Source organism: Kogia breviceps, chromosome 19 (genome assembly GCF_026419965.1).
Source record: "Kogia breviceps isolate mKogBre1 chromosome 19, mKogBre1 haplotype 1, whole genome shotgun sequence".
In the NCBI taxonomy this organism is placed as follows: Eukaryota; Metazoa; Chordata; class Mammalia; order Artiodactyla; family Physeteridae; genus Kogia; species Kogia breviceps.
This window is the reverse complement of record NC_081328.1, coordinates 35,413,905-35,440,322: the sequence shown is the minus strand read 5'-3', so window position 1 is coordinate 35,440,322 and position 26,418 is coordinate 35,413,905. Positions and strand designations below refer to the sequence as shown.

Here is a 26,418-nt window from a genome sequence, read left to right as displayed (position 1 = left end):
ACAGTAGTCTTGGTTCTAGCTGAGATGGATTAAGCATACTGCATCTGTCTCTCCCACTGACTGTTCCTATAAAACCTGCACAGAATGCATGCATGGAGTAGCTATCCGACAATTCTGAAAAGTAAACAGTAGCAGGCAGATTGAGAAGATGAGAATTTAAAGTGACAGCAAGAGAGCAGTGAGTCTACTGTTTTTCCTCCAGTATCCTCTGACCTGAACTCAAGGCAATTCAAAACTCAAAAGTGGCTACTGGGGAGTAGATAGAGAAAGCTCTACGAGAAGCCCTATAGCTGTGGCTCAAAGACCTATTTTTCTTCTTTTCTTTTCTCTGCTCTCTGTACCCCCATGTCCATGATGAAATCCTGAGGTGGATTTCGGTAATTAATAGAACTCAGTGATTAACAGAACTAGTGTACAGAAATTAATAAGAATATAGAGGAACTGAACAACATCAGCAACCAAATAGATCTAATTGACTCACTACCCAACAGCAGCAAAAATGGACATTCTTCTGAAGTGCATGTGAAACATTCTCCAAAAGAGACCATATTCTGGGGCTTCCCTAGTGGCGCAGTGGTTGAGAGTCTGCCTGCCGATGCAGGAGACACGGGTTCATGCCCCGGTCCGGGAAGATCCCACGTGCCGCAGAGCGGCTGGGCCCGTGAGCCATGGCCGCTGAGCCTGTGCATCCGGAGCCTATGTTCCACAACAGGAGAGACCACGACGGTGAGAGGCCCATGTACCACAAAAAAAAAAAAAAAAAAAAAAATTCTAAGCTTCATTCTAAGCTTCCCCCATAAGAAATTAGAAAAAAGAAAAGAAAAATAATCCAAAGCAAGCAGAACATAAGTATTAATAAGGGCATAAATCAGTGAAATAAAAAACTGGAAAATAATAGAAAAAAAATGAAACAAAAACCCAGTTCTTCGAAAAGAATTAACTGATAAACTCCTAGCAACACTTACCAAGAAAAAAAAGAGAGTGAAAGAACAAACAAATTACCCATATCAGGAATGAAAGAGAGGGTATCACTACAAACTCTGCAGACATTCCAAGGATAATAGGGAACTACTATAAACAACTCTTCACATATAAATCCAACAACTTAGATAAATTGAACCGATACCTTAAAAACCACAAACCACCAAAACTCACTCAAAATAAGATACATAACATTAAAGAAATTGAATTGTAGTTTAAAATATTCCAGAAAAGAAACCTCCAGGCCAAGATAATTTTACTGGAGAACTCTAACCAAATATTTAAATAAGAAATAATGATAATTCTACACAATCTCTTCTAGAAAACAGAAGAGGAGGGAACACTTCCCAATTTATTTTATGGAGCTAACAGACCAAAAAAAAAAAAAAAAGTAAAAGAAGAAAAAAATACCCTATAAACTAACATCTCTTATGAACACAGACATAAAAATCCTCAACAAAACATTGGTAAGTTGAATCCAGCAATGCATAAAAAGAACAATACATCATGGCTAAGTGGGGTTTATTCCAGGAATGTATGACTGGCTCAAGATAAAAAATTAATCAATGATGGGACTTCCCTGGCAGTCCTCTGCACTTTCACTCCATGGGACATGGGTTTGATCCCCGGTCCAGGAACTAAGATCCTGCAGGTTGTGAGATGTGGCCCAAAAAATATATATATAATAATAATAATCAATGTAATCCACCATATCAACAGTCTAAAGTAGAAAAACAATATGATACTATCAACTGATACCAAAAAAGCACTTGACAAAATTCAACATCCATTCATGATTAAAAACAATTCTCAGCGGGCTTCCCTGGTGGCGCAGTGGTTGCGAGTCCGCCTGCCGATACAGGGGACACGGGTTCGTGCCCCAGTCCGGGAAGATCCCACATGCCGCAGAGCGGCTGGGCCCGTGAGCCATGGCCGCTGAGCCTGTGCTTCCAGAGCCTGTGCTCCTCAACGGGAGAGGCCACAACAGTGAGAGGCCCGCGTACCGCAAAAAAAACAAACAAACAAACAAAAAAACACAATTATCAGCAAACTAGGAATAGAAGTGAACATCTTCAACCTAGTAAAGAATATCTACAAAAACCCTACAGCTAACACCATACTTAATGATAAAAGACTGGAATGTTTCCCCTTTAAGACTGGAAACAGGGCAAGGATATCTGTTCTCTCCACTCCTGTTCAACACTGTACTAGAAATCGCAGCCAGGCAACAAGGTAAGAAAAAGAAATAAAAGGCATAAAGATTGGAAAGAAGGAAGTAAAAACCATCTTTATTTGAAGATGACATACTTGTTTGATGAAAATCCTACAGAATCAACAACAAAAATCCTTACTAGAATTTATAAGGCACCCAAGCAATTCAGTGAAAAAGGAAAGTCTTTCAATAAATAGTGTAGTAACTAGATGTGCATATGGGGGAAAAAACCTAGTGCCCATCACCTAGCACACTCAAAAGTTAATTTGAAACGGATCATGGAACTATACACAAAGCTAAAGCTATAAAGCTTTTAGAAAAAACCTAGGAGAATATCTTTGTGACCTGAGAGTGCATGAAAATTTCTTATATAGGACACAGAAAGCAAAAACCATAAAAGAAAAATTGATAAGCTTCATCAAAATTAAGTTTTCTCGGGCTTCCCTAGTGGCGCAGTGGTTGAGAGTCCGCCTGCCGATGCAGGGGACATGGGTTCGTGCCCCGGTCCAGGAAGATCCCACATGCCATGGAGCATCTGGGACCGTGAGCCGTGGCCGCTGAGCCTGCGCATCCGGAGCCTGTGCTCCACAACGGCAGAGGCCACAGCGGTGAGAGGTCCGCATACAGCAAAAAAAAAAAAAAAAATTAAGTTTTTTCACTAATCAAAAAACACTATCAAGAAAAAGAATAGGCGAGTTTCCAGACTATATAAAGCATTCCTACAACACAATAGTAAAAACATAAATAATCCCGTTTCTTAAAAGGGAGGAAGGCAAAAACTTGAACAGACTCTCCATAAAGAAACATACAAGAATGACCAATAAGCATTTGACAAAGTTCTTGACATGCTTAATCATCAGAGAAATGCAAATTAAAACCACAATAAGAAATCACAACATAGCCATTAGAGTGGCTAAAATTTAAAAGACAGATAGCACCAAATGTTGACAAATGTGGAGCAATTGGTACTTTCATTCATTGTTGGCTGAAATGTACAAAAGATACAATCACTTTAAATAAAGACTTTGGAGTTTCTTATAAAGTTATACATAGATCTACCCTTTGACCTAGTAATCCTTCTTCTAGCTAAATATCCAAGAGAAATGAAAACTATGTCCACAAAAAGACTTGTACAGGAACGTTCAAAAGAGCTTTATTTAATCACAATAGCAATAAAAGAATAAAAACTGGGAACAACCCAAATGTCCATCAACAGTAGAATGATAAAAAAAACCTGCAGTGTATTTGTACAATGGAACACAATTCAGCAGTAAAGAAGAACAAACAACTGATATACCCAACAACATGAATGAATCTCACAGATATAATACTGAACTAAAGAAGCCAGACTCAAAAGAATATATACTATATTATTCCATTTGCACAAAATTCTAGAATAGGCAAAACTACTCTAAGATGGAAAAAGTCAGAATCAGGATAGTGGATGCCTTGGGGAGGGATGCAGGGAGCAGGAGGGCAATTGCCTAGGAATGGGCAGGAGGGAACTTTGGGGAAATATCAGAAAGTTCTATATTGTTATAGGGATATGGATTACACAGGTGTATTTATTTGTCAGAATTGTACAGTTAAGATTTTAGCATTTGAATGCATGTAACTTTAATCTTAAAAAAAGAAAAAGTGGGGCTCAATAAGAAAAAAAAATAGAACATAGAATGAGATAAATAACCCAATCACATTTAAACAGATTTTAAATGCGTGTATTTTAAAAAATCCCTCCTTGGGACTTCCCTGGCAGTCCAGTGGTTAAGACTCCATGCTTCCACTGCAAGGGGCATGGGTTAGATTCCCTATTCAGGGAACTCAGGGAACTAAGATCCTACATGCCACACAGAGTGACCAAAAATTTTTTTAAAATAAAAATTTAAAAATAAAAATTACAAAAAAAAGTTTAGAAATCCCTTCTTTATAAGGAAACAAACTAACAAAAGATGGTGGATAGATGAATGGAATGGAAGGTGAGCATAGGGATAAAGGGACAAGTAAATAAACAAAACAGTCAAAGGCTTTGAATGAACCAAGTATGATACAACATCCTGAACCAATGATTTTGATTAAATCAACATGAAATCCAAAAAAGAAAAAAAAATAATGAATTGTTATTAGCTGCCTTATTTTTTAAATCTCTTTAGTGTTAAGTAGTACTGCTTTAAGCCTTAGGTTAATGCAAAAAGAACAAGGGCAGTCTTAAGAAGTAGTTATATTAAAATAATAGCTAATGCTTACTGACTCCTGTGTGATAAACACCACTCGTGGATCCACTTTCGTGGATCCTCTCATTTAATCCTCACAATGATCCACTGGTAGGTACTATTATGAAAACACCATTTTTTAGATGGGGAAACTGAGGCTTAGGGAGATTAGAGTGACTAGATGGGAGTCATGTATATAATAAGAGGAGACCCCAGGATCTAAACAGTGGCTGCCAGATTCCCCAAAGTATACTCTTTACTCATTATTATTATTGTAAAATTTTATTTATTTTGGCCGCGTTGGGTCTTCGTTGCTGCACGTGGGCTTTCACTAGTTGTGGCGAGCAGGGGCTACTCTTCGTTGAGGTGTGTGAGCTTCTCCTTGCAGTGGCTTCTCTTGTTGCGGAGCTGACAGGCCCTAGGCACGCAGGCTCTAGTAGTTGTGGCTCACATAAACCCACATAATGTAAAGCTTACCAACATAACCATTTTTAAGTGTACAGTATAGTAGTGCTAATTATATGCACACTGTTGTGCAACACATCTCTAGAACCTTTATAACTTGCAAAACTGAAACTTATACCCATTAAACACCATTTTGTTTCTGCCTCTCCACAGCCCCTGGCAACCACCCTTCTACCTTTTGTTTCTAAGAGAAGTGTGACTACTCTAGATACCTCATATAGGTGGAATCATGCAGTATTTGTCTTTTCGTGACTGGCTGATTTCACTTTGGAGAAATGTCTATTTAAGCCTCTACCCATTTTTTTTTTTTGCAGTACGCGGGCCTCTCACTGCTGTGGCCTCTCCGGTTGCGGAGCACAGGCTCCGGACGCGCAGGCTCAGCGGCCATGGCTCACGGGCCCAGCCGCTCCGCGGCATGCGGGATCTTCCCGGACCAGGACACGAACCCGTGTCCCCTACATCGGCAGGCGGACTCTCAACCACTGCGCCACCAGCGAAGCCCCCACCCATTTTTTAATCGGGTTGTTTTGTTGTTGTTGTCATTGTGAATTGTAAAAGTTCTTTATATATTCTGGATATTAACCCCTTATCAGATATATGGTTTGCAAATGTTTTCTCCCATTCCACAGGTTGCCTTTTCATTTTGTTGACTTTAAGTCTGACGTAATCCCACTTATCTACTTTTGCTTCTGTTGCCTGTGGGGTTGGTGTCATATCCAAGAAATCATTGCCAAATCCAATGTGATGAAACTCCAAAGCATACTCTCATAAAGGTGTTTATCAAACCACGGTTGCAAACCTACCCGTAGGTCAGGAAATTAATCTAGTGGACTGTAACGGGTGTTTTTATAAAAAATAATTCTACAGCATTTCTATTGATTGATTGATTGATTGATTGACTGTGTTGGGTCTTCGTTTCTGTGCGAGGGCTTTCTCTAGTTGCGGCGAGCGGGGGCCACTCTTCATCACGGTGCGCGGCCCTCTCACTGTCGCAGCTTCTCCTGTTGTGGAGCACAGGCTCCAGACGTGCAGGCTCAGCAGTTGTGGCTCACAGGCCCAGTTGCTCCGCGGCGTGTGTAATCTTCCCAGACCAGGGCTTGAACACGTGTCCCCTGGACAGGCAGGCAGACTCTCAACCACTGTGCCACCAGGGAAGCCCATGTAATGGGTATTTTTAAAAGAACAGAATGAGTCACTATATGCCGTGTGGCTAAGCACTGTTTTAGAAACTTTTCTCCAATTGTATGTGTGTGTATGCGACGGACTATGAAGTAAAATGAATTTCTACTATGGGCTATGGTTAGAAATTTGAAAAACATTGCACTACTCTACACTGCACTTGGACCAAGCAAAGACCCAACAATGCGGAAGATTTTCCAGTAATTATAGTAGAGCCATCACATAGCTCTTGGTGGGCCTAAGTATGATGAACACAAAAGAAACTGTGTTAGCATTGTTGGTATTACATTCATGTGGCAACTTAGTTTCTAGAAAAATAGAAAATCAACAGTCATATTAAATTAATATTTTATGCAAATTTTATTGGTGCTACTTGTTTTGTTTTGCAATTGCATAAGAGCTATATAGGTGTAAAGACTTTATATCTGGTTTTATGCTTGTATATATTTATACAAATAATTTAAGTTTACAACTGGAATCTAAAAGAGCTTTCTTTCCTTCAAAAGGTGCCCGTACAACAATGGAGTTTGAAAAACACTGTTTAGGTCGTGGACTGGTTTCAACAATATCCCCCCCAAAATTCATGTACACCCACAGCCTCAGAATGTGACCTTATTTGGAAACAGGATCTTTGCAGATCTCAAGTTAAAATAAGCTCATATTGGATTGGGGTGAGCTCTAAATCCAATGACTGGTGTCCTTATAAAGCCATGTGAAGAAACACAGAGGAGAAGCCCAGGAAGAAGTCCATGTGATGACAGGTGCAGAGATTGGAGTTATGCTGCCACAAGTAAAGGAATGCCAAGGATTGCCAGCAACCACCAGAATCCAGCAAGAAGCAAGGAAGGATCCTCCCTAGAGAGCCCTCACATGGAGCATGGCCCTGCCAACACTTTGTTTTCAGATCTCTAGCCTCCAGAACTGTGAGCGAATAGATTCGCATTTCAAGCCACCAAGTTTATGGTAATTTGTTACAGCAGCCCTACAGAAACTAACACAACAGGTGATAACCTGCCCCAAAGAGGGGATGCATAAGACGGCCTTTCTAAAAGCCCTAAAGGTATAGGTCTAGACTCCTAACAGTATGCCATTCCACAACTTGGGCTTCCCAAGTGGGGAAATCGAGGCCCAGAGAGGAAGGGCCATAGTAAGTCAGGTGTAGAGAAGGGACCAGAAAGCCAGACTCCTAGCTCACCCCCCACCCCACCCCACCACCAGTTCGGCCCTCAGGGAAGTCAGACTGCTCTACTTACCACAGTGCTGCTAATTGTGTTCACTGCAGAGGTGGACTTGGCTTCCTTGATTCTGGAGACGGGTTTACTGAGCTCTGGCCTGGAGCAGCTGAGGAGGCTTGAATTCCTCAAGTCAGTAATAGAGCTGTAAGGCCTCGCAGATGTAGGCTTATGGGGAGCAGGGCCAGCCTCCTCCCTGGGGGCCTCCTGCTCGAGGCTGCTGTCTGTCTCATTTTTCTTTGTGTCTCTGATGCTCAACAGCAAGTCGGGTGTGCAGGACACTAATGTCGATGGCTGGAGGTACTGGGAAGGAGGAAACCAAACGTACAGCCCATGGGAACCCAGCTCTGTCCACTTCCAGATCATCTGCACCCAAGGGTAGGTGCAAAGGAGATGAGGAGGAGAGGAAAGCAATCGGAATCAAAGTCCCTCTAATCGGGGGCTCTTAACCTGGGGCTCAAGGACCCCTAAAGGGCTCATGGATGGTTTCACGGGGCCTTTGAGCCACCTGAAACTGCAGTTTTAAAATTGTATCTTTGTATACGTTATGGCAAGAGATAGTTTTTATCAGATTCTCGAAGGGTCTGTGACCCTAACAAAGTTATTTTTTTAAAAAAATAAAAACCTGCTCTAAACCTGTCCCTTCAGGTAAGTCTTTGAGAAGGAGACAGACTGAAAAGTCAACTGAATCTTCCCAGTGAGCCAGAAGAGAGAGCTAGGCAGAGAAGCGGGGGATCCAGAGATTCAGATGATAGGACAACTGGATAGCTGGCCCCAGCCTAGAGGCTGGTCCACACTTTGAGCAGAGAGCAGGCTGGAAGCACCAGCAGTGTTCAGTCACCCCGTGTAGTGTTCTGAGGTCCTGCCTTCCAGAAGCTCTTCCCTGTGGCCTCGTCTCTCAGCTGTGCCCCTGGCCTGCTGGAGGGGAGCATTCCAACCCAAACCAGAGTTGGGGACCATGACCACAGGTAGTCTTAGCGCCTACTCCCTACATGGGGATGGTGGTCAGCCTGCCAGCTGCTTTTACTCCAGCTGAAGGAAGAAGGGCAGACCAGCGAGAGTCCTCTCTGCCTGGATGGAGGGATCCTCTGAAGGCCTGCGGGCTCCTTGTGGCTTCCGGGCTCCCCTCCCGGGGCCCAGGCCTCCATGGGGCCCCATTCCTTCAGTGTGCCTGAGCTCTCAGTAGTGGTCTCCTCTGCAACCCCCCTAGACTGGCCCCAGCCAGGGAAGGGTGCTGGGCATGCGTGCTCCCCTCCCACCCAGGTTTACTTGTTTGGAGGCCGGGCTGGTGGCGATCTTGCACTTCTGCCTTTGTTTCTGTCGCCAGCTCTGCATGCTCTTGCCTCTCGCTTGCTGCTCTGCTGATTCCCCCTGCATTTCTACCCTCTTATCTTTCGTTTGGAAGGATGTTTTCTCCTGTTTCAGTCTCAACTCCTGGATCAGCTGCCTGCCCAGTGAGGAACAGTCATGTAGGTTAGGGATGGGCTGGGAATGTGGACACTCTCCTTGAGGGCAATGAGACGCCCTGCCCTGCCCACCTCATAGGGTGGAGTGGCGGGCTGCACCCCACTCACCACACCCCACCTCTCTCCTCACTTCCCAGTAGGCCAGATCCCACAACTGGCAGGAGCTGGGAAGAGGGTCTGGGTAGGAGGCTAAAGTTAGGGGCTCCCACGTTGGACCCCTTCATATGCTGGGCCTCTCTGGCCAGTGATGTGACGGAAATAACTCAGTCACATGACTCAGGAGACAGGGGTTCTAGAGCCTCTTCTGTCGTTATCTGCTGTACGATCCTTTTTCTGCTCCGTGAAATGAGGTGGAGGGCGGGGAATGGACCGGATGGGATGAGTCCCTTCCGGCCCTTAGATTTGACACCTGCATGAATCCAGGAGGCAGCCCTGAGGGGCTGGGCATTCTGGAGTGGGGTGGGGGTGCCTGTCTCATGGGTGAGTTTCTAGAAACAGCCTCATATCCACTTAACAACATCCCACACCAAAGAATCTTACGATTCCTGGTCCTTGCGAGACCAAAGCAACTTCAAGACTGCCCCAAGGTTACCCCGCAGGTCAAGCAAACCCCTCTTCCCCCAACACCCTGCTCCCCTAGCCCCAGGAGCCTTCCTACCGGGCATACACCTCCCGAGCCCTGGAGGCAACTGTATTCTGGAAGAGGGAGTTGTTGTCCTGGAAAAACTTCTCATACTTGTCTGAATTCACACTGGGATAAATCAGGCGGAAGCCTCCACAGTTTTCCTTTTCATACTTCTCAGTTTTCTCTAGAAGCACGGCCTGAAAGCCCTTGACTTCCTCCTTCCTGTTGGGAAGCAGAACACAGGGCTGCAGTTGGGGTTTCCTGGGACCAAGCTTGGAGAGGACATGGCCTTTCCAAGGACACAGATGTCATCTAGGGCCAGATGGAGGCCTCGCACGCAACAGTGGTCTGTCAGCATTTCCTAAATAAATGAACGCGTGAACGTTTCCCTGAAAGGAGATTCTAGCCCTCCCGGGACAGCAAGTGTCATAGTGCACTGAGAGCTGGTTGGAACAGTCTTCCGGACAGCTCACCAAATTCTCTCCCGTTACAAGTAGAGCCTATTTCCCTCTTGGTTTTGTTCTGACGAGGCAGACTGTCGCCATCTTCCCAATCACGACCCCTGCTACCCTTCTCTGGCGAACTGGCAGCTTGTGTTTTGCTAAATTTGAGGGCTTCATGGATGAGCTTGATGAGCTTTTATGAACTGTGATGATCTCATTCTTCCTCACAGCCCCCCGGGGAGGTGGAGGTCAGGGAGGGAGGAACGATAAGCCCCTTTTACAGCAGGGAAACCAGGAGCCCCTGAGCCACCCAGGGCCAAGTCATGACGAGGAGACTGATCCAGAGGAGGGCCCTGGCCACCCCTTAGCTGACGCTGCCTCCTTCTCCAGGAGTTTAATAGAAGGCAGCCCACCCAGCGGGCTCTGTGTCCCAGACCTGCCACTTACCAGCGAGGTGACCTGTACAAGGCAGTTCCCCTTCCAGAGTCTTGGTCTCCTTAGCTCCAAAAACAGGACCAGACAATACCCCATGCTACCACCTACCCATCCCCCTTCCAGGGAACACAGCGCACATGAACACGCTCTGAAAAACACAGTGCCATCCAAACAGAGATGCCATGCCCCGGTTCCAGAAGCTCAGTCCCGAAGGATCAACCTGGCTCTGCTCATGCGGAGGACAGCAGGCCACCGTGGGATCTGAAAAGCAACAAAGCCATCTCCTTGAGCGGCCTCCGGCTCTTCCTTCTCACTCTACAGAGGAAGGCCTCTGTTAAAAGGCAAATGCTACCCAGCAGGGAGCAGGGCGACACAGGCTCCCGCCAACACAGTGGCAAGGGGAGGATGGACAAATCTTCCTTTTTGTATAGATAAATGGTTTTACTTTTGAATTGGTAATCCCTGGATCTTCATATGATGTTAATAAACTCATATCCATCACAGGTATTTATGTCTATAACTTAATCTCCTATTTTTAGGAACAAAGGAATAGCCACAGTAAAACTGTTCTAACTGCCACATCCTGCCAATATATATTAATTTTCCAAATAGGATTATCATTTGTTAGAATTGACCCATTACTGTACCTGGTCTCCCGAGAACGACACTGCTGCAGGAGCCGCACCCGTTGTCTCTCCTCCTCCAAGACTTTCTTCTTGTCACAGCTCCTCAGGTTGATCAGGACCAAAGTGTCATACAGCAGACTGTCCTTCACCTCTTTATCCAACCAGGAGTCAGTGGAGAAGCTCGGAGAGTGGTTGACCTGTGAGGGCAACACGGCAGCTGGGGAGGCTGGGCAGGCTGCAAGCAGGGCGTGAGGCAAAACGGCCCCTCCAGGGAACCACCCGAGCCCACCTCGGTCGGGGCCCTGGCTACCAAGATGAGTGGAAAGGAGAGGGAGAGAGGGTCTCGACTGGAGCCACAGTGAAGAAAGGAGGAAGCAGAACCCCTCCAGTTTAACTAGCTTTCATTTTAGTCCTGTCTTCCTGAGAAGCATGGCAGGGGGTGGGGGGCCTGTCTTTGGTTTCCCCTGCACCTGGTGTGCGTGTGCCCCGTCCCGTGCACTGTGCCTCCCAGAGAGCAGATGCGAGGGGACAGTCCAAAGGGCCAGGCTGGGAGGTGGGGAGGGGAAAGGAGTGATGCATTTGGGATCCTGACCGGGGTTGACGGGGAGACTGGTGGGAGGACAGAGAGGACTCATTTCTGCCCACAGAAGGGTCTGTGTTGTTCAGAGGCACTGTGTGACATTTGAAGGTTTCCAGCAGTTTCTGACCTGCTCCTGGTGGCTTACTCTGCTCTTCGGGTGACAGCTCCACACGGCCATATTCTCCTTCCCACCCACACTTGGGAATAAGGGCTGGGAAGGGAGGAAAGGCAAGGCCCCGGGAATCTGATCTGTAAATCTGGGTCTTGCGCTCTGAGGGCTGACGCTGTGTCACTGGCAGCTGTCACCATCACCTCTGACTTGTACCGCAGCCCCACTCCCACCCCGACTCCCGGCGTGCACCCTGAATGGCCACGGGAGAGGGTTGCTTGCACAGGTCCAATCGGGAAGAGAGGAGGCCACCCAGGAGCTTCTCTTCCTCCTCTTCCCACCACCCCATAGGTCTGGGGGAGGCAAGAAACTCGCTGAGTGGCTCCCCACCCATTCCCATGCCCACAGACACCGGGCCGCTCTCCGTTGGTGCTTGGAACTGAGTGGTCCAGGTCCCTGAGAACCAAGCCTGGCGGCTCCTGTCTGATCTTGAACACGTTCCACCCAGCTTTGGTGAAGAACCACCCCTGTCTGGGAGATGACTCTGTTATGAAAGGTAGAGCTGTCTTTAGAATCACTCTGGGCCTGAAATCAGAGCTTCTAAGTCTGGGTGGACCTCAAGAAGGCACAAGGAATTCTCTAATTCCCGGCCGTCTACCTCCCTCTGGTGGCCACTTGTCAGCAAAGGGAGAAGCCCCAGGCAGCAAGCGCCTGGAGGGGGGCAGTGGCTTGGAAAGTGGATTACAACATCCTGGCTGAACAGGAGGGCGGAAGGATGGGCCCGGCTGGCTGACCCTGGTAACAGGCGCCAGTTTCACCCCTCGCCCCAAGCCCGCACCTCCAGCAGCCAGGGCTTGAGATTGTGATCCAGCAAAATGTCGAAGCCCAGGATTTCAAAGCAGGCGCTGTTGAGTGTGTGATTGGGGAAGCAGGTGTGGTAGTTATGCTTGATGATGGGGTGAGCCGAGATGAGCGTCTTGATGATGATGTCCTCGATATCTCTCCAGATCTGCCCCACGTTGTAGCCGTGGCTCTCCATGTACACGTTGAAGGTAGAGAGCTTCCTGGAAGGGAACCACAGGCCATGAGGCAGGGCAGCCCACCTCTGGTCTCTAAGGCCATGGCATGCTGGAAACCAGAAACTTCTGGAGAAGATAAGGCCCCAAAGCCAGTGGGGAGGGACACCCAGGAGCCAGGGTGTCGGCTGTGTCGGCTCAGGAGGACCTTGCAGGAGCCACAGGGCCATACTCCTCAAGCCTCCACAGTCCTGGAGTGGGCAAAGATATACTGACATGTAAGCCCTGGCCTGGGCACTTTCACTGTAACATAGAAAGCACCTGTAGGCTGGGGCAGGGATTCAGTATCCCAGGTGAAAGCTGAATGGATGAATAAAAAAATTTTTTAAAAAAACACCCTACATCATGGTTTTGCTTTGGTGGTAATGGTTTCTCAGCCTGTGGTGTTCATTAGAAGCACTTAAGGAGCCTTTTAAGGCCACCAATACCTGGGTTCCAACTCAGCTACCTGAGGGGGATTCTGGGGATGCTAAAGACACAGAAATTTTGTTCATTTTGTTCATTGTTAACCTCCTAAAGGGCTGACCAGAGGCAAAAGGAAACCCCAGGGCATCTCCACAGATAGGGTTACCAGCTGTCCCAGGGCAAACCAGACAGTCTGATTTTAGAGCTGAAAGTCCCACATCCCAAGAAACCCCTCAGTCACAGGCAAACCTAGATGACTGGTCACCCTATCACAGAAGTCAGAGGATATCTACCCCATGCGGAGAGGTTTGTGAGGAAACATCTGAGGAAATGCTCCAGTCAGCTCTGAGCTGGGCAGTACAGAGACAGGGCGAATCTGACAGGTCCAAAAGGCAATGGCGGGGACAGACACTCACACCCTCACAAGCACACATGCGTGCACCGAGAGCCAAAGTGGGAAGTGGAAATATTGGAGGAGGAAATACGGGCGATGCAGGGGAATGAAGAGCAAAGAGAAGAATGAGAAGACAGGAAACACGGCTTACCCGGGCCATCCAAAGAGCTAGGTGGACTCCCGTCAATGGAGCCAATGCACATTTGCTAAGGGCCTGCTGTGTGTGCAAAACTCATGCAGTGAGGGGATCCCAAGAAACCAGCACCTCTCTTGTGGGAAGCCTAAGGACCATTTGAGGAGTCAGCACACACATGAGACAACCAAAGATGCATTTATATCACGACAGATAAACAGGCCACTCAATATCGAGGCACACCTCTTCTACCTGCCATTGTCAAGGATGGAGTGTTGCACGTACATGAATTTTCCAGATCACTTGAAACCAACCCTTTCAAGTGCAAAAAACAAAAAGTGTTTAATTTGCCTAACTGGGAAATAAATTTTCCCAAAGTAGATTATACACTCCTCTACCTTCTTATAACAGATGTTATGAATCATAACATAACCTCTTCTTGATGACTCAGGCACATCACAATGAATACACTTAATTGTGCAATTTCATAACATCCAGTGGCTAGTCCATTCAATTTAACACACCAGCTATGTGCCAGGCACCCTGAAAGACGAAGAGGACACGGTCTCTGCCCCAGAGGCCTGCCAGGTTTCCAGTTTTTCTTCTTCTTCATTGTTCCTACTGAGTTTGCAGCCTGGTGGGGATTTTACTGCCGGTACAGCTGGCCTCAGGCTGGGGAGGGGGGAATTTGAGGTAGGGGAGGGACTAGTAGGAGAAACAGATTGTCTCAAAAGATGGGGAAGAGGAAGATGAGGAAAGGTGAAAGCAAACAGGAGGGAGAAAAGGAAAGGACTCTGCCCCACAACATGGGAGGCACCTAGAAGGCCAGGGCACCATTCCAACCATCAAGGAACTTAAGTACAATTGGGGACACAAGGAAAACATGTGCCCCAAGCACAGAGACATTACAGGCTACAGCTGATGCTGACCGTGAGGGTGGTGGGAGTCCAGAGATAGAGAGGTTACTGGGGGTGGTTAGACTCGGATTCCATAGGCTTGTCCTTAGAGATGGAAGCCAATCCTCTCATCTGACAGGTGAGGAATCAGAGGCCCACCGAGAAGATGGGTTTCACCCACACTAAAGTGGTTATATGGCTGAACCAGCACCTAGAACCAGGTCAGAGAAGGCAACATGGAAGCTTAGTTTGACAAAAGGGCCTTCAAGGATGTTCTCCCATGTTTTCAGTTGGAGCTGAGCAAAGGCAGAGAGGTGGGAATGAGCAAGGCCTCTGTATCAAAAATGAGCAAAAGAGTATCCTGGGAGGTGGCGCAGTGGTTGAGAGTCCGCCTGCTGATGCAGGGGACACGGGTTCGTGCCCCGGTCCGGGAAGATCCCACATGCCGCGGAGCAGCTGGACCCGTGAGCCATGGCCAATGAGCCTGCGCGTCCGGAGCCTGTGCTCCGCAACGGGAGAGGCCACAACAGTGAGAGACCCACATACCGCAAAAAAAAGAAAAAAAAGAGTACCCTGGGAGAACAGCACGCACAGACTCCAGAGTTAATTCCAGCTCTGCCACTTCCTAGCTGTGTGATCTCGGGCAAGTTTCTTAACCTTTTTTACACCTGTTCCCCAATATGCAAAATCAGGGTGATCATAATCACGCCAACTTTATAGTGTTGTTATGAGGATTAAATAGGTTGAGGAATGTAAATTTCTTAGAGATGTGCCTGGCAGACAGGAAGCGCTCAACAAATAAAATGGTAACTATTAATGTAGTAATAATAATAGTGGGAAATGGGGTCTGGTCAAAGCATACAGCAAGCAGAGGAGTTTGAAATGGATGCTCTAGGCACCTGGGAGCCACACTGGTTACCTGAGAGCAGAAGTAATGAATATACAGAATGTGTAATAATAACAGCACCCACTTGCATAGGGGGTATTGTTTTTGAGGCCTATTCATACACATCATCTCAATAGGTCCTTACGGCGTATTTGTGAGGCTGGCCACCCAGGATTCATGTTTATTGCGTCATTTTATTTATTTATTTATTTTTGGGCTGCGCCGTGCGGCTTGCGGGATCTTAGCTCCCTGACCAGGGATCAAACCCAGGCCCCCTGCAGTGGAATTGCAGAGTCCTAACCACTGGACTGCCTGGGAATTCCTTATTGCGTCATTTTAGAGAGGAGAAATCGGAGGTACAGAAAGGTTAAGCAGAGGTGGCTGGAGCTAAGAAGAGTGAGGAGGCCGTGCAGCTGTCAAGGATGAGGCTGAAGCTAAGTCTGGTGGAAAGGAAGGCACGGAGGGACATCTGAAGGAGGAAACTTCAGAATTCAATGACGTGCTGGAAAAGGAAACATCTAAGATGACACCAAACTCTCCAGTCCTGTGGGTTAGAAGTTAGAGAGGGAGAAGCTTGGACTGCTGAGGTGGAAGTGATGTGAGAGAACACGTGACATTGAGAAATGCTGAGCTGGAAGCAACGGGGAGACATCCAGGTGCAGCTGAGGAGAGGTGGGCCTGGAGCACTGCAGGGGGACAGGTGGGGGGTGCTGCAGGGGCAGGGGAAGGCGGGGCAGCCACTCCAGCAGAGATGGGGAATGGAGGAGAACTGAGGGATGAGGCCAGGCCCAGGCGAGTGAGGCGAGGAGAAGGGAGGGGAAGCAGAGAGGGGGCATTAGGGTAGCAGAACAATACTCCACACCCTCACCTTAGCCCTGGCACCACATAACACCCCCCATCACAGCCTGAGGGCCCAAAGCCTGTCAGTGGGGTGTCCATTCTCATAAGAGGAGGGAGATTAGGGCCCTTTGATGACATGCCTTTAGATGAAGGAGAAATCACAGTAACTACAAGCAATATCCGTGCTCTGTCACAGGTCACTTGAGTTTCAGAGTGACCCTACGAGGTGGGCAGGGCAGGGCGTCTCATTGCCCTATCCTACAGACCAAGAAATGGAAGCTCAGAGAGGTGAAGGGACTTGCTCCAGCTGACTCAGCTGGCGAGGGTCAGAGAGGGGACTGGAAGCCGGGCCTCACCGAGCCCCAATGTTGAACATGCAACCGTGCAGGAGGTCAGAGGGTGCCCGCAGACCAGGTGGGCAAAGAGGAAGTAGGGGAGCTGTGGGCAAAGTCAGGTGGCCAGCGCCCTCCGACAAGGGGGTGATCGCCTCCTGCCAGCCCAACACGTCCCCTTCCAGCAGGCTTAACCTAGTGATTTTCCATTTGCTTTTTGGAACTCTGCTACCAAGGGAGTCATGAAATTTCCTGTGCTTCTCTGATGCTCTGAAGCCAAACAGACTGCCTGTTTATCAGTCCTTTAAGTCTGATGCAAGAGAAAGAGCAGCGGCATCGTGACACATCACTTGAGAATCTCAGCAACACCCCAGGGAACCACAGGCCTGGCAGGTCCTTCTCTGGTGTCAGACCAGCAATCGATAAATATCTGTTGGTCTAGAAATGTCAGAAGGGCCAACTGTAATAAGAGTATGTTTTGTGGTGTGTGTGTGTGTGTGTGTGTGTGTGTGTGTGTGTGTGTGTGTGTGTGTGTGTGTGTGTGTGTGTGTATCCTGCTGGGGAAACAGTTTGTGTTTATCTCTCCTCCTCCCAACCTCCTAGGGTTTATGATGTGGCCTTCTTTTAATGATTAACAGCCAGAGGGCAGAGACTAAGGAGTCTGTTCCGGGCTTAGAGGCAAAGAAATATTTTCTGACACCATGTGACCCAAGATGGAAACACTGATGGGGACTGCCAGGGTTTGGATAGAATCTCAGAGAGCAGCTCGGAGCCCAGCAGGAAAAGAAAAGGGAAGGGAAGCCGCTTCCTTACCTCTTGCTGCCAGAGTGGGCATCTCGAAGGAAATTGGAACTGTGCTTATTAACGGAATAATTAGTCAGGTGCATGCAGATATCGTCCTGGGGAAAGAGACACAAGTCTGTGGGGTCAGGAGGAAGGGCAGCCTTCCACTTCCTCTCTGTGCCCTTCCATGACCCCTGGGGCTTAAAGAGATGGAAAAGAAAGGGGGCGTCTTAGGGCTTACTTATGCTGGCAAAGCAGAGGAAGTAAGAAGGGGTATCCTACAGCCTGGAGCATAAGAAACTCCCACTCCTCCTGAGGTTGGGTGGCACTCTGCTGAGGGCCTGGGGGTGTTGGGGGAGGGCTGGGGGCTTGCCCACACCCTTCTTTCCTTGAGCACCACAGAATTGTGGCTTTGCAGTCAGGCCACGAGTCCCCACCTCACCTCTTCCTAGCTCTGTGACTTTGGACAAGTCCCTTATAACTGGATTTTAATTTCCTTATCTGTAAACTGGAGACGATAATCCCTATCTCTGAGGGCTCTTGGGAGGGCTAAATGAAAGAACAGATACACCCTGGCACATAGTAAACCACAGTTCAGCAAGTGACAGCCACATCCACCATGCCTTGAGAATGTAGGTGTAACTAGGATTTTTTACCAGCTAAGAGAGGAGGGGAGGCGGCGTGTCCCCGAGCTCACCAGGTTGTCTGGGCAGGGGTGGGAGTAGGAAGTGGTGGCGAAGCGTGCCAGTCCTTCATTGTACACAAAAATCCTGAGAGGGTCACAGGACGTCATGAGCACGTAAATCCGCAGGTCAAACTTGAGCCCGTCGATGATAAAAGGCTGGGAGGAGAGAACAGAAGCCACACGGTGTCAGAGGAGAAACCCAGACTTGAAGCCCATCAGCGCCCTGTCTTGTTTTCGTGGCTTCAGCTCCAGTGTTACCTGCGTTACAGAGGCCAGGCTGGGCTAGGGTTGGGGAGGGGGACAAGGGGATTTAGGCCATGTGACCTTGTGGAAGTCACTAACCACACCAGGACTCAGTTTCCTCTTCTGTCAAATGGCATGAGTAACCACTTCCAAGAGCTTTCCTGGCAACAAGACAAAATAACATGAAAAAGTCCTGTGATGAAGGACAGGTTGTCACCACTCAGGGCTTGCTACTGTCGCACTTCTGCCGGAGTTCTCCCTGCAATTGCAGTATTGACTGCGATGAAAGCCAGGTCTCCTATGCACCTTCTAGAAGGCTCTCTCCCTGTAAAAAAGGGCTATACCTCCAGTCATGGACAGCTGGTTACCATGCTCTCTCCAGGGCTCCTCCTCCTCTCCCAAAGGAGGTGGGGCCTCCACAGACCCAAGGGGTTCTCCCAGCTGCCGTCTGTTAGAGGCAAGGGGCCAGCCTGGCAGCGCCAGACCAATCGACAAGAGTGCAAGGGCAAGGGCGCTCTGGCCCAGGCACATGTCACATCTCTGGTCAGAAGGCTTGGTCCAACCAAGTCCAAGGCAGGACTTGGCTTCACCCCCACCCCACCCTCCCTTCCCTCTTTTCACAACTGGTCCAGTGGAGCTACAGCCTGAGGTTGCCGTGGATGATAAATAAATAATCACGATGAGGAAGTACCTTTGAGATATAGAGTTGACAGATCATATCCTCCCCTGGTTTGATTTCTTTCACTGTCCGGGTGATGAATATACCTCTCCCCTGGCAGCCCGAATCCGGCTTACAGATGTACGTCTTATTTTTTCTTGACCTGCTGTAGTTCTGCAAATCTCCCCAGCTACCAGAGCAGGAAGAGAATGAGGTACACCTTTAGCGGGGGGATCACTGAAAATGAAGCCTAGCTCTTTATTTTAAAAAAAGAAAAAAGTGACAAAAGCCCGGGAGTTGACAGACAGACGCCCAGAGATCTGGTTATAGAAGAGACAGTCGAGCACACACAGCGGACAGAGGATGGGCTCTGGAGGGAATTCAGACCTGGATTTAAACCCCGGCAACAGCACTCACCAGCGGTGTAGCCCTTTACCAGGACTTGACCTCTCTAAGCCTCAATTCCATCATCTACACAATGAGGACAATGACAGCTATCTCACACGCGACATGATGCAGGCAAAGCGCTGCTCCACGCCGCACACCCCACAAAGGTAACCGTGATCCAAGCGGGTCAGCTTTCTGAGTTTGCAGGTAAGAGGTGTGAAGTTCTGAATCTCACTCAGGCCCTGACAAATGATGTGACCTTGGATCCATCAGTCTCTTCCCCTGCTCTGGGCTTCAGCTTTTCCTCTGTAACACCTCCACTCCAGCTAGAGTGTTGAGAGGGCAGATACTATCTTTGAACGTAGTTGAAGAAAGTATATTCAGAAGAAAGAAACCAACTTAAAGCATTATAAATCTCAGCCTTGCTATACTTCTTGTTTTGCATTTTAACTCAAAGGAGCATCGTCACCACTGGAGAAGTCACATGACTGCAATGTCCCTCAGTGGCCATGAAATCTGGAGGCGCCTGTCAGCCCAATGGCAAACACATTTTCTTTGAAGTTGCTGCTAAGCTCTTCAAATTGTTCCAGACAAGCTAGGAAAGGCTGGGAACCCTGAGGCTCTTGGTTTGGGAAAGCACTGGGGGGAGACGGGAGAGTGGGAATCCTGGGGGGCCTTTGTGAGTAAGTATAATTCTGCTGGCAATGCTCCTCTACTCCCCCACCTCATCCCAAACACCAGATGCTCACGTCATCTCACATTCCTCCTGCTTCTCGTGGTGTGGTCCAGAGTATTTTATATACCAGGAATGGATGTCCATTTTCCAGATGGATATAGTGAGACCAGAGATGGGAAAAGGCTGACTGCCATCCACGGCACTGCCATGGGTCAGAGGTCAGGTGTCCCTCCCTGCTCCTAACCTGGGTGCTAACCGTTACCTCACTCCCTCCAGAAATGCTCGAGGGCCTTAAAAATTCAGAGACTGCACAGTGAAAAGGCTGGAACAAGTTCAAAATCAACAGCTTTCAAGGTCAGAACAAATTCTCATCCCAACTGCAGGCACAGGCTCCAAGGCACAGAGCCCCTAAATGTCATCTAATTTTATAGGCAGAGCCTTGTGTTTTCTCAACCTTGGACACACTCTTTATTCCTTCTCTTCCTGAAGAGGAGAGACAGATGGGAGACCCTATGGGAAGGGAAAGTAGCAACCAGGGAATCGGGGAGGGGGGGGGAGGAAAATGTAAACTGGCGGTGGGGAGTGGAGAAAGGGGCGCAGGTGGGCACTCACTCAGCAGGAAGACACCAGGTCCTAGGGAAAAAGTGGAAATCTTTTGGGAATATCTTTAACATGCGGCTCATATTCCTGGCCAGCAAGTCCTTGCGGCAGATTTCAGTCATCCCTGGGAAGTGATTGATTTTCTGCAAAGGAAGCCGGAAGTCGTGAACAGGGGGGCCCATGGGAGTACCCATGAGCTCCCCTTGGGGACAGTCATAAGACTGGGGCTCCACGGGGTAGATGCCACGCTCACACAGAGGACCAGCTCTGACCCAGATACCTGGTAACTTTTTATTTCCATCACCCGCTCCAACGACACCGAGTAGTCAGTCCAGTAGAGAGTCCAGTCGTCGTTTTCCCCTCCCTCTCGAAGCCCATACTGTTGGGCTGCCCTACGCACTGCCATGGCAGGTGGAGAAAGAAAGGCCCGTCAGCCGGGAAGCGGGGGAGGAGCACGTGGTGGGGAGGTTATGTTTCTAGACCTTACACTGAAGCCAGACAACTGGGCTCCTTGGGACTGGAAGCCATCTTGCCCCATCTGGACACACCATTGCCGAGAAAGGAACACGGAGAGTGGAAAGCTCCTGGAGAACACAGCCTGTGCCCAGTGATCTCCACAGAAGGTTTTCTGGGGTGAATGTTTCACTCACCCTTGCCAGGAAGTAGGTCTCTGGCTTTCCTCCAAGCACTAGCACTGAATGTTCAGGGGATATAAACTAATCCTTAATGTTGGCCAGAGCCAAGCTTAATTAGCAAGGTAAATTGACAGAAAAAAACTATGCAGTGTATTTCAAAACCATTTATATGCTAGCACGTCCTTCTTCCCCAGTCCCTATTAATCTTAATAACTGGGAGCTGACTCCAACACAAACTCAAATGCCTTCAAGAGCCTGGAAAGGAAGAAGTGCCTGCGGTGACCAGGAGAGTCGGGACCAAACTAAAGCACCCAAATTCGAAATGAAAATAGCAGACTTCCCTGGTGGTGCAGTGGTTAAGAATCCGCCTGCCAATGCAGGGGACACGGGTTCAAGCCCTGGTCCAAGAAGATCCCACATGCCGTGGAGCAACTAAGCCCATGTGCCACAACTACTGAGCCTGCGCTCTAGAAGCCGTGAGCGTAGATCCCGTGCTCCACAACAAGAGAAGCCATTGCAGTGAGAAGCCTGTGCACCGCAACAAAGAGTAGCCCCCACTCGCTGCAAATAGAGAAAGCCTGGGCAGCAGCAAAGACCCAATGCAGTCAGAAAATAAATAATAAAAATAAAATAAATGATTTTTTTTAAAAAAAATCACCCTTCTAAAAAACAGAATATATGAGTGAGCCTTCCCAACTCTTTGGGGAAATCCAGTGGGTCCCCATGGTGGGTGCCTTGAATGCAGATGCTCACCACTCTCATATCGGCAGCTGGATAGATTGATCACCAATCATCTGGAAAAGAGAAAGGGGAAAGCACCAAGACAGAGACAGACACACATGCCAGAACAAGGGACTGCACGTAGAAACACTGTGTCCCACATGGAGCTGCCTGATACTTAAGTGGCCACACTAAGCCTGGTGTGACCATCCCCGTTACTGAGGACACAAATCCCTAGGGTTGCAGAGTGACAGAAAACATGGGTTCAGAAGACTGTTACTCTGCCCACGAGCTAGAAATTCTGTATTGTGATTACAGCTGATTTTGCTTGAAGCTTCATAGTAACATCATCGCCTCCTCAATCCTTTTACTCCAGTGGCCCATCAGGAAGAGGAAGTGAACATCTTTTTTGGCCAAAATACTTCATGGTCTCCCTCCTCTTGCCCCCCCATTAAGGGAAGCTGTGAGTTAGAAAGCAGACAGGCTTTCAGGCATCAGTCAGTCTGAGGAGTAATTTACTCCCCCCTGAGAATGGAGCAAGGCATGGCAAAATATTAAATAAGAACTAGAATGTGGAAGCTGCAGTCAGATCCTAAGAAGTCAGCGTGATTCTGTTACATTAAAAGTGTACTAAATCCCCAGGACAATAAGTCCTTTCTTAAAACAAGGAAATCAGTTGTCTCTCCCCACACAACTTTTTAAAGGGATTCTAAACACAAATAGAATGAAGGTTAGGACAGGCATGGTTTTATATTACACACCATTATTTGATTCTATAAAACAGATGATCAAAAGTGGGTTCTTTTTATATGAACCAAAAGTGGTGTGATTTTTACTCCGCAGTTTCTCCTTTACCCACTCCTTAGCAGCCGAGGCCCGCCCCACTCCAGGTCCCTCCTGCTCTTACCAACATGGATACCCATTCCTCATCTTTCAGTCCTAACCTCTTTTTCTTCCTCTTCTTCTTGCCTTGCTGCTGGGCATTCTGAAGCCCATTTTGAGCCCCAGTGTTCTCTCTCACAAAAGCCAGGGTGACGATTTCTTTTGAATCTTCTATGGAACTGTCCTCTCTCTCTTCTGAGTCTGTCCCTTCCTCTCCTTCCAAAAGCAGGCACTGGAGCATCTCCCCTGCCTGGAGGAAGCTCTGGGGAAACACTGGTCCTCCCCTGGAGAGAGGGTAAATGGAGTGGCAGTTACTCGGATCCACCTGCAGGGGGACCCCCTCCCTTGCTCTTGTGGGCAGTGGACCAGCGCTCAGAGACCAGACAACAGGTTGCAGTTTATAAAATGCCACCCCACCTCCACAGCTGGTGCAGGCTCCAGCAAGGAGCTGATTCCACCTTTTGCCATGACTATGACCTTGGGGACTCATTCAGCCAACACTGGCCTTGGTTTTTCCCTCCTGGGGTTTTCAGAAGCAAAGCTGAGATGCTATGCATGGCACCACGCCATAAACAATCTTATTATTAAAGTGAGTGAGTGTCTGGAGACAGCCTCAGAACCAAGCCCTAAGCCTCCCTAGCTGAGGGAGTTAGCCCACGTGGGTGCAGATGAGGTGCTTGGAGGAGGTCTGTTAACTATTTGGGCTCTGCACCAAACCTCCCTCCCACAATCTGCTGGCCTGAGAGTAAACACAACTGGCGCTCCTGGGTGCGGGAGGGACTGTCTCGTAGCTGGTTGAACAAGATTCAAGCCTGGGGCCAGATGCAGCCCTTCAGAGACCTCAACCACAGAAGAGGCTACAGTGTCTCCCTCACCATCCAATTCAAAATAAAAGCAAGACCAAATTGTAAAATACCTACAAGGAAGTCCAGCAAAGTTCCCATTCCACCCCCACCCCCACCACCCCCATGATGACTTCCAGGATGTTTGCTTGAAATTTCAAATATCAAATTTTTTGACCTGGTTTTTAATGCCCCTGCTTCACTAATCCTTAGGAATGTGCTTAGTCTGCCTTTGGGGTACCCAGAACTTCCCAGGCCCAACTGACTGATTCATATCCTCTTCACATCTGAGGCGTCTATGACCGTAAAGCCAAATTTTTGGTGCTTTCCCCTCCTCTCCTCACCTCCCCAAAGCCCGCCAATCTCCTCACTATTTCAGGCCCTCTCTCCTCTTGCTACTTACCCTTTTCTTTCCTCACAAACTCTTTGACTTTGAAAAAAGATATTACTAATACCTTTATTATAATGTATTATAATGATCATTGAAATACTATAACATTAGAGGAAGCTCAGAAAAGGGCAGTGTGGGAAATCACCCGTAGCTAACATAGCAACTTTGGCCCTTTTGTGTATTCTTTTTTATTCTAAATTCTAAGCATAATTATTCTTATATGATTGTAACCGTAATAGATAAACAATTTTGTACCTGCTTTTTGACCACTTACTATCATAACATAACCATCCTTTTGGTTGTGGCAAAGTTTACATAGTTCTAATTTTTAATGGTTGTGTAATAATATCCCATTGAAGGAATGTGTCTGAATTTAACCAACCATTGCCCTATTATTGGCATGTAAGTTACTTTCAATCTTGCTATTACATAATTAGCTCTAAAATGCACACTTTCATGTACAGAAGAGCTTGTATTTCTTTAGGATTATATTATTAAGATATTTATCCAGAACTAGAATTACTAAGTTAATGAATATGAAAATTATGTAGCCTCTGATATTTTATTTATTTATTTATATCACCATGTTATTTCCCAGAGGGATTCCAACAATTTCGACTACCACCAGCAACGTGCAATTATAGCAGGCTCACCAGTCACACAGTCTCTTGGGAATCACCTCCCCTCTGTACCCAACCGTGCTAATTCTAGACAACTTTTATACCTTACGGGAAGGTTTTTTTTAACATTAATACACCCCGTCACCTCTCTCTGCTTCTTTTTCAAGCTAGAATGGGGGAGGGGGCTCTAACTCAGAGGCTACCTATGAATAATTTCATAATAAACCCTTACATGGGCATTATTCTTTAGGCTTTCCAAAGAATTGTCACATATACGATCTCACTGAATGCTCGTATCCACTTCTCAGAGGGAGAGCAGAGTTTTTTAATGGCCAGCGATTGCCACTTGTTTCTCTTGCTGAAGAGGGCTGTCCCTTAACACCCAAGCCCTCTGTGGTGACACCGGAACAGGGGGAGAGAGGGTTGTGCTCAGCACAATTAACGATGAAACCTGGGCCTTGTGAGTCAGTTTTTCTTAGCGAACAGGCACATTCTTGGCAAAGCTCAAGAGAACTACAGTACATGAAATCTTGACCTTGGGCTGCTCCCTTCCTGCCAGGTAAATGGCCAGCTCCCCTCCCGTGGCCTCCACAACAGCTCCTGTTTACCAAGCCCTCAAGGAAGAGTGGCTCCATTTACCTAAAGGTTAATGTTAACTTGAGGAGAGAAAACTGACCCTGAATTTGGCCTCTGGAGTTGTGAGTTGTCTTTGCCCTTTTTTGAATCCTTGCCCAAGTGGTAAAAACAAGTCGTGGCTGCTTATATTTGTCTGCCTCAAAGAGAAGAACAAAAAAACAGTCAAATTCTGTTTACTCTCGCACGACCTCTCGTGCGACCTTACGTGCCTCTCGTGCGTCTCAGGCACGTAAGCAAGGAAGGGATGGAGCCCATGTATTGATACTCTGCAGGAGCTGGTTCATCATGGCAGTCTTGCCCGCCTTCCCCTGTAAACTAGGCTACCTATGACACGAGAGCCTCTTGGAAGGCACCCGGGACAGGTGCAAGATGACAGACAACAGTCAGGGCCACGTGTAACTATTTTTGCTTTCTCTTTGGGGGCTTTCTCTTCTCCCAGCCCTCTCCTTCCTGTTTCATCCCCAAGGCTAAATCCTTCTGGCTTCTCTCCAACCCCTGAAAGAGAACGGCTCACTCAAAAGTTGCCTACCAGGGCTTGCGTCCTGAATCTAGCCTACAGAAATGTTTACTGGGCCACGGTGGTAGTGGTAGTTGTTATAGCTGTAAAAATAGAAGTAGCTGCCAATAACTAGGAAATGTAGATTTCTCATAAAAACAGCTGCCAATAACTAGGAAATGTAGATTTCTCATAAAACAGCTGCCAATGACTAGGAAATGTAGATTTCTCATAAAAACAGCTGCCAATAACTAGGAAATGTAGATTTCTCATAAAAATCTAGATTTCCATTCCTTTTTGGAAAAGCAGGTCCCCATCGCTTCACGCCAGCAATCAACTAGAGCCGAGCAATGGCTCCGTCTTTAGCCATTTTCCAGCCTGTCCCAGTCCCTATCTTTCCCTATTGTCTCTCTGATTCAGGAGCCAAGTGACAGCTACCCCTGTGCTATTATCTTCCATATAGTAGCATTAAGAGAGAGGGAACATTTTCATATGCCTCAGATCACTTCTCTCTCCTTTAGGCGACACGCCCGACCCCAGACATACCCATCCTCCACCTGTGCGTCTCTACTTCTCTTCCCCAGTGTCAGCAACTACTCCCTGCTAACCGGGGGGTTCCCCTCCTGCCTGAAAATTTG

At 47.7% G+C, this 26,418-nt stretch overlaps 1 protein-coding gene across 1 annotated transcript in view; it reads right to left on the bottom strand.

The window, feature by feature from the left end:
• The window catches only part of TTLL6 (tubulin tyrosine ligase like 6), a 39,574-nt gene that overhangs the window by 9,271 nt on the left and 3,885 nt on the right, over positions 1–26,418 (bottom strand). Inside the window, 12 exon segments of the mRNA XM_059047071.2 lie at positions 7,302–7,583; positions 8,550–8,727; positions 9,405–9,593; positions 10,897–11,072; positions 12,403–12,628; positions 17,340–17,425; positions 18,007–18,150; positions 18,929–19,085; positions 20,571–20,701; positions 20,839–20,957; positions 21,947–21,987; positions 22,858–23,068. Coding sequence (XP_058903054.1) covers positions 7,302–7,583; positions 8,550–8,727; positions 9,405–9,593; positions 10,897–11,072; positions 12,403–12,628; positions 17,340–17,425; positions 18,007–18,150; positions 18,929–19,085; positions 20,571–20,701; positions 20,839–20,957; positions 21,947–21,987; positions 22,858–23,068 — 1,940 coding nt within the window.